The sequence below is a fragment of the Pinus tabuliformis genome, chromosome 3_1, assembly GCF_031772625.1.
Source record: "Pinus tabuliformis cultivar Carrire ecotype Pingquan chromosome 3_1, CPIR1, whole genome shotgun sequence".
Classification (NCBI taxonomy): Eukaryota; Viridiplantae; Streptophyta; class Pinopsida; order Pinales; family Pinaceae; genus Pinus; species Pinus tabuliformis.
In genome coordinates, this window is record NC_142301.1 from 569,893,926 (window position 1) to 569,902,210 (window position 8,285).

General features: G+C 34.7%; 1 protein-coding gene across 1 annotated transcript; it reads right to left on the bottom strand.

Annotated features, from left to right (window-relative positions):
- Positions 1–2,891: 2,891 nt before the first annotated feature.
- Positions 2,892–7,756, bottom strand: LOC149188270 (putative LRR receptor-like serine/threonine-protein kinase At1g67720). Its single transcript, XM_089409911.1, has 15 exons — positions 7,489–7,756; positions 6,796–7,321; positions 6,198–6,702; positions 5,945–6,132; positions 5,795–5,866; positions 5,473–5,541; positions 5,299–5,370; positions 5,142–5,213; positions 4,792–4,988; positions 4,403–4,611; positions 4,157–4,283; positions 3,934–4,002; positions 3,629–3,818; positions 3,399–3,531; positions 2,892–3,266 (listed from the first exon to the last, which is right to left on the bottom strand). The coding sequence occupies exons 1-15, from the start codon at positions 7,613–7,615 to the stop codon at positions 2,925–2,927; spliced, it is 2,898 nt and encodes a 965-aa protein (XP_089266037.1). The 5' UTR covers positions 7,616–7,756; the 3' UTR covers positions 2,892–2,924.
- Between the last annotated feature and the right edge of the window lie 529 nt (positions 7,757–8,285).

Below are 8,285 nucleotides of genomic sequence, written 5' to 3' on the forward strand. Positions count from 1 at the left end.
CATTGTCGAGGCAGTGGTGACTTCCTACCATTGATGGCCTGCAAAGTTCATAGAAGTTGTCTGGATTGAGTAGCAGCTCATATTATTAGTAAGTTGTGGCTCTCACACTAGTGGTGTCCAATGAATTAGATGTAAAATCATTTTTACATAATAGAAGAGACAACGACAATGACTATCTGTCAACAATGGTTTTTACCCTTGTGGTTTCCACCTTACATATGGTGTCCTTGCATGATGTGCTTATCGATGTGTTGTGATGGTTTAAGGTTTATGCATTGTTGATCTCATGGTTATATGCTCATCTTTTTTGTTGGTTATACACATGCTAACTTCTACTAATACATTGTGATGTGCTGCTAATTTCATGCATGATTCAACAGTTGAAAATAAAAGAGGTTAAAATTGGTATAACTTGGTCATAAGTTACAATACTGATTCACCATCCCCTTTGGGTAGTGCTCAAGGTTTCAAACAGACTGGTCAAAAATTTCTTGTGGTTGCTACATACAGTATTTGAAATCGTCCACCTCTCCATGTGCCTTTATTTTTTTGTTGGAATATGGAAGTATTCTTTACATTCCTCCTTAAAAAGCAAGATAGACGTGGCATGTGAATTATTTCTTCTAGCAAGATATTTTTTATGACATTTCTTCTTGCAGAATTAACATACCATTAAGTACCAATAGTTGGAAATGTTATGTCTCAAGGTTCTTCTCTATCTCTACCATCCCTAAGCTAAATAACTTTTGAACTCTATATTTCTATTCCTAGTATTTAAAATGGATACATGGCTTATGTTTTCTATGTAACCTGTACTGAGGATTGATTATTTGGCTTCTTTCTCTATGTCGCCTACAATTAAGAAGCCATATGATAGTGCAATGGAAAATGAATTACTTCTTAATGTATCAATCAATGTTAGGTCTTTAAGTGCTCTATACCAATATACCTTCTATTTTTTCACAAGCATTGGTTTTATGATCTTAATATTCTATTGAGAAAAGAATAACCATCAAACTATAAATGAGCTAGAATGTTATTTGGATTTTTTTCTATGTTTATCTATTTCTAAGAACTTAAACAAAGAATCAAAAAAGAAGTCCCAAAGAACACATCAAAGACCATAGATATGGCTAGCAGCCAGTGGAATTAGTGGGAATTCAAACATATTTTAACATATAAAGGATAGCTAAATCAACCATGTTCCACTAAAGAATTGAAGCAAAATATTCCCCACAACTAGAATACATTTTTCAGGTCACTGTTCTTCAATAATATGCTTTCAATACCTTAAGAGAGCACGTGCCATATAGAGGAATGACTTTTCAAAGTTCTTATTTCTATGAACATTAACTTTCTTGGATTTCACTAACCTATTTCTAAATCAACCTTGTTTCCATAAAGAACATCAAGAATTTTTTCACACACTTGCAAAGATCTCTTTGTTGAATTTAAGACATTCTCGTAATCCAAGTAAAAGAGGTAACACCAAATATGGTGACTCGACACTACCCATGAATATGGTAACCATACCTCAAACACCAAAATTCTCTTTCCCAATTACTTTATAACAACAAGTCTCCTTCTAGGAGGACAAAGTGGTTGACACAATGGAATGTTGTCCCCTCCATTTAGTTTCAAATCCCATAGGGGTCATCTTTAGCCCTTTTAATATTATGTATAAAATAAAAATAAAAATAAATAAACTACAATAATAAACTCATGTTTCTTGAAAAAAAATACATTATAAGATGTGAGTTACAAAAATACTTTAATCTAATTAGTATGATAATATCAATAAAAACGAACAACATTATGAACAATGCAATTTTATCTCTAAACTATGTGGTAAGATGATTCACATGAATATATAAATAGTGTTGTAACATCAATAAAGGCAAACACCATTATGAACGGTGCAACTTTATCTAGAATGAAAATAAATGTACATAGATATTTGACTATGGAATAGCAATAAAAAGAAAGCAATTATAAAACACAATGTTTGGAGTCATATAGTACAATATTTGCCTTCATTTCAACCAATACAAGGCTATTGGAACCGTTTTTTAAACAAGAAAATAACAAATGAATCACAGAGGTAAATTGGCATTTATGAATGGTTTGTTATTTTTTTTCTCCTGACATTTTGGTTTAAACAATGTATTTTGAGACTAAATTAGAAAAGTCAACAACCAATATCCTAAACTTGAAAAAAATCATCAATCAAACATATCCATTTCAAAGTTAAACTTGTCTCAACACAGTGATTCTTACTTTCATAGCATAATAAGGAAAATTCAAGTGTTAAACGCTATAGATTATTAAAAGAAAATCTTCGGGTTTAGTATTTAAGTAATTCGGCATCAAAATTTATGGTGATTAATTAATTCAGGACTACGGATCGGGTGTTTTTGTTCTTCTATTTGTTTCTAAGGCAGCGTGATTCACATAATCTTAATTAACACAGTTGATTAAAGACGAAATTGACTTATAAAGGATAAAAAGCTGATGCGGTTTTACCGAAATACCAATTGAAATATTTACAGGTTTATTTTATATGCGAACAACTCTCACAACAGTCTTTTGGCTGCCCAATTTTGATGTCAGTTCCCATAACGATTTAGTTTATTTTGAAATGTAATGTCTTCAAAGATATTAGAGGTGGAACTATTTTGATGTCACTTCTCATATAGTTTTAGTTTATTTTGGAATGAGATGTTTATAGGAATATGTTAGTATTGGTTTTTTTTAAGAATTGTGTTTCAAAAAAAATTAGTAGAAAATTAAGCTTGCTCAGAATTATTTTGAATAAGAAAAAGATTAAATTACAAAAAAAACTAAAAAAACCAAAAAACTTAATAATCTCATAAACAATTTTTAATGTCGTAAACCTTAAAATATCATTTCATTACTAATTATGATCATCGTTGTTTAGATATTTTTGAGCTGCTTTCAGCAGAGTCCATTTCCTTGGGTCCACTGGAATCTACAGATAAACAGGCCGAGCTCGAACCTAAATCTCCGTATTCAATTTCGATTTCCGAAATTAGGGAGTCCTTATCCTTCTCGAGTTTGATAGCCTCTTTGAGCTTTGCCACTACCTCATCTACGCTCGGCCTAGAGGATGGTTCGGGCTGAACACACCGGATCGCTAATTTGGCAACGCCAATGATGGAGTTGATGTCGTAATTTCTACCCAACCTCTTGTCTATGATTTCCTCCATTTTTGCAGGATTTTCGTCCATCTCCACATACGGTGTCACCTATAATTAATACAATAATTATTATTATTGTTGGTCTATAGAAGAAAATTTACCGGAAAAACCATAATCAGAATTTGATGTTAAATACGTTGTTGCGAATTTTAATCAGTGGCATTCAATGGGATCGCTTACCCATCGAATAAGGTTCAGTTGGTCTCCAGGTAATTTTACATTTATTGGCCGTCTACCGCAGATGATCTCCAGCAAAACAACTCCAAAACTATATACATCGCTCTTCTCCGTCAACATGTGAGTGCTAAAATACCTGTGAAAGCATCCCGTTGAAAAATAAATTAAGTAACTCAAACAAAAATGAATTAGCAATTACTCGGAATATTGCAAAAGTTGTATGTGTCAAATACGCTGGATCCAGGTATCCTAAGGTTCCTTTCACTGAAGTAATAACATAAGAAGCCTCCCCATCAATTGTCATTCTTGAAAGGCCGAAATCAGCGAGTTTTCCATTGAAATTCCTGTCTAGAAGAATGTTGGCCGTCTTGATATCCCTGTGAATTATCTTTGGAGTGCAACCTATATGGAGGTATTCCAGTCCTTCAAAAAGAAATTGCAGGTGGATGAGATCAGAAATATATTAATAAATAATGAGAACGAATTTTTATATCAGGAAAAATTTATAATGAAATTACTTAAGAAGGAAAAGAGTTACCCTGAGCTGCATCTGAAGCTATTTGGAGCCTGGTTTTCCAATTTAGTTGAGAATGTTCTGCAATAGGACCTGGAAGGAAAAAATAAAAGGCAAATAAGTTTATCTACTTCGGCTATTTAATATTAGTATACACCAATTAGCAAATTAAATTGTCGATATTTTGGCTATTTCATATATGATATACGCCAACTTATTCTAACATGTCTCTGGTCAACATATTTACCATATAGGCGATCCCTTAAGGACCCTCCAGACATGTGCTCGTAGACAAGCATAAGTTCTCTTGATTCAATGCAGTATCCTAGCAATGACACCAAGTTCTTATGGTGGACTCTAGAGAAAAGCTCAACCTGATCATCAAGTGAAACGTCGCATAATTTTTACTACCGATAAATAATTTGTATTTTTGGTTAATACAAATGAGAGTAGATCGGGTCCAAAAATCGAACCATATTATATTCTAATTTACCTCATTAAGGAACTCCTGAACTCCTTGTTTGGAGACGATGGAGAGCACTTTGACCGCTATATCTTCTCCTTGCTCCAATCTACCAAAGAAAACCGATCCAAAACCCCCTTGACCAATCTTGTGACTGAAGTTTTGTGTGGCTGCCGTCATCTCTTCTAGAGTAAATGCGCGGGACTTTGTTGTACTGGGCACTATAACCATGGACTTACCTGCACTTTATCCATCGAAGTTGAATTAGATTTACTATGGGTCAAATCCTTATCCTTAAAGTAGATTTCTTATACTACAAACAAATTTATTCATCACCTTATAATTAAATAATAATAATAGATAAGATCACCTACTACCATGGGTCATATAAACAATCGTAAAATCAAGGGGTTCCTGACCTTGGTCAACGACATGTTTGGATTCCTTTTCCAACCTGCTCGCTTTTTTCTTCTTGTATTTCTTGCCATCCACGGCAATAATCACTATTAAACATAAAACGATGACAAGGGTTCCACTTATTGTTATCCCGAGGATAAGCCTCAGTTTGTCCTTGTTTGGCTTTGACGGCTTACGTAGGAGGGGGTTCCCGGAGTATCTGCAACACATCAAACGAACGACAATTGATGCAACTCGATTCAGATTCATTTCTCTTCACAGCATTCGTTTCATAACTAGTCTGAACCAGAAAATCATATAATGCGAATCCGTGAGTGAACAAAACGAATGCAAGCCATAACAAATACATTACGTGAGATTCAATGAAGGCATGTCGTAAAGTTGCGGAGGAATTACGCCACTGAAGTTATTGTTGTCTATAAACCTGTCAAGTTATTGAGCTTTATAAACCCGTGCCATAACATTAAATATTACTATATTTTTGTTAAAAGAACGAGAAAGGGGCGTACAATTCTGTCAGGTTCTTGAATTCAGAGAGCCAATCTGGAATGGTACCGGTCAGATTGTTGTTTTGTAGATGTCTGCACAATAAGTAAATTGAATGGATGCCTTACTAAAATAATAATCAATCTTGGTTTTATAAAAAGCAAAGGTACGGTTTATGTTGAGAAGAATATACTTACAGTCTCTCCAACATGGTTAAACTGGATAAATTGGGCAATTGTCCTGTCAGATAGTTGTTTTCTAGTGACCTGATAATGTGATCAAAACGAATGGATGAGTGCGGGCGCTTCCCATGTGATATTTAAAAACCAACTATGTTTCCTTCATAAGCCATTCGCCACTAATGGTTGCAGGTCATCAAGAAAACATCTAAACGAAAACCGGTGTCCAAAAAGTTGGACTTTGGAGAAAATTCAAAATAATCAATTTTTATTGTTTTCTTTCTAGGATACAGAAATCTAGGTTGTTGATACACACACAGAAGAGTAGAATTCTACTTACACGTTAACTAATGCGGTCAAATGTGCAATATTCTGAGGTATCGATCCTGTAAGATTCCTGCTAGACAAATTACTGGCAACAAAGAAAACTATTAAGTTTCTGCAATTTCAACTAAAGGTAGCACAACGTAAAACTTAGAATTCAGCTTACATTTCAGAAATCCTCATAGACGAACCGCTTTTATCACACCTAATTCCGTCCCACTCGATAACATGGCAAGGATTGGAAATCCATTCTTTTATATCAAACATGCTTTTGATAGCGTCGAGAGCTTCAACTGCAGCTTTAAACTCTACTTGGTGAGGCCTAAAGGCTAATACCAACGGTAGATTTAATATCTACTTGTCTAGGCCTTATATCAGCAATTTCAATATGTCGAGTTTTGTAAGGAGCGGGCACTTACTATCTTGCGGTCCGTATCAACGATCAAGAAATACTCAAAAGCGTTGATTATTAGGGGAAGAGCTGAGTGAGGAGCCTGGTGCAGTTCCAAAGAGTAACTTGTACTGTTCTGTAGTGGTATTGGTACTTGTACCTCTATGGCAGAATAATTTTGCAGAATAATCACGGAGTTGGAAAAAATTTTCCCATTTATGCTAAGGTCAAAGGATATAGTTTCTGTTCTATGAACTCTCAATATATCGGCAAAATATAATAAGAGTAATGACTCCTGAGCTAATGATTTGCTGCTTTCTAATATCTCCATAGGTAATGTTAATTCTATGGTGTTGCTATTGGCAACGGTTACTAACGCCGTCTGCATCACAATACTTGGAGGAAGATCGGGGGTCTTGTTTGTTGAAATGCTTTCGTTTGAATTTACAACTGGATATCCTCCATTAATGTATTTTTCTCGAACGGCCACAGCATTGGGTTCCCAGAAACGGTCGAATACGTCTTGTGGGTACCTGCACAATAAAAAAAGTATCAAAGACGCCCGACTGTGGTCCATCAAGTATTGAGCTTGTTCGTTTATGAAACTTACAGTTCCTTCGGCTTACCTGACCAACGACTTCCCACCAACATCACATCTTAATTGTAAACTCATTATTGTCCCTGGCTTAGCCCATCGATACATGCCATCTTGGAGGACCCTCAATTCGATAGCAGAGATGAAGGGATCATATCTCTCGGAGGTTCTGATCAAACAAATGTACAGCACACTGCCAGAACTAACCACGATTGTTTCATCACGAACTCGATGGGTATTCTTGATCGTTCTGTTTCTCACGGTCAACAGACTGAGTGTCTCAATAGAGTATCGAATGGTTTGGGTGTACGCACCGTAATTTCCAGCTGCAAACCATAGTCTCAAGAGGTAGCGCATATCGGTTTTCACAGGCAAATGATAACAAGACTTGTTCAGAGGCTTTGGGAAGAATCGTAGATTTTGCAGGTAAGATGGAAAGGTTGCGTTGTGTGTGTCCTTTATCTGACCAACTTCTATGAATTGGTTATCAGTCACCCATGTTCTATTGTGTTCAGTGTGATTCGTTTTCCCTCCACAATCGACACTCAGAAATTCACCTACGTCAAACCATATATTTTCCAATAAGGCATACACACTATAAACTATCGATGAGCAATGAGAAAAAAAAAGCGAGATTTCCTAGAATGATTCGAAAATTAGGAAAACTCAGCAATCCTCCGAAGGAGGGTCGACATGAATTGTTCATAGAGGTAGAATTAATCACCTGGTAAAGCAATAGTAGCCAGTAAATGAAACAAGAAGCTGGCAGCCACCAAGCCTGCCCATTTACCACAACCCATTTTTGACAGGTTTGCACCAATTTTTTTTAAAGGGACTCCATATTTTAACATGGAAGACAGGCATCGGAAGCAGGATACAGAAAGGTGCAGATTAGTAACTCGGAAGCATTTGAAATGAAATCCGATATCGGTTCTCCAGAAGAGTGTCGGGACGGACGGTGCATGGGTGCCTGTGTCTTTTTGGTTTTAGTGTGGCATCCATTGAACTAATTAAAAAAAAATATGATTGGCCTATAAGAAATTTCCTCATCGACATTATTACTAGTGTTAGAGTTTTAATTGGAGTCGTCTAATGAGGCTGCCGTAGGAATTGCGGAGAGGTCAAAAGTAGTTGGAATTTATATCTATATATATTTTCGAATTAGGTTTTTGTGGCTAGAAATAGTTTTATTACTATTCAAAAACATTGCTATATTTGAAAAATTCGAAAAATTAAGTTTGATAGCTATAATTTAAATTTATAAAAAAAATTATCCGCTTATATTCAAATATAATTATAATTTCAATAATTGTCAGCAAAAACAATCTGATTAGATTAAGACTTTTTAATTATTATGTGTTTTGCAAATTTTTTATTAAAATTAGCTCAAATAAATTTTAATAATAAAACTTTCTATTAAAATTAACTAAAATCAATTTTAGTAATAATTTTTTTATTTAAAATATATATATTTTTAATGTATAAATACATTTAATATTCTGAAAAAATTAATAATAAACA

Coding starts and splice junctions, on each gene's coding strand:
- LOC149188270 (XM_089409911.1), bottom strand. CDS start 7,615: ATGTTAAAATATGGAGTCCCTTTAAAAAAAATTGGTGCAAACCTGTCA. Junction 6,703..6,795: donor GGTGGGAAGTCGTTGGTCAG/GTAAGCCGAAGG, acceptor TTTATTGTGCAG/GTACCCACAAGACGTATTCG. Junction 5,371..5,472: donor TTAACCATGTTGGAGAGACT/GTAAGTATATTC, acceptor CTTATTGTGCAG/ACATCTACAAAACAACAATC.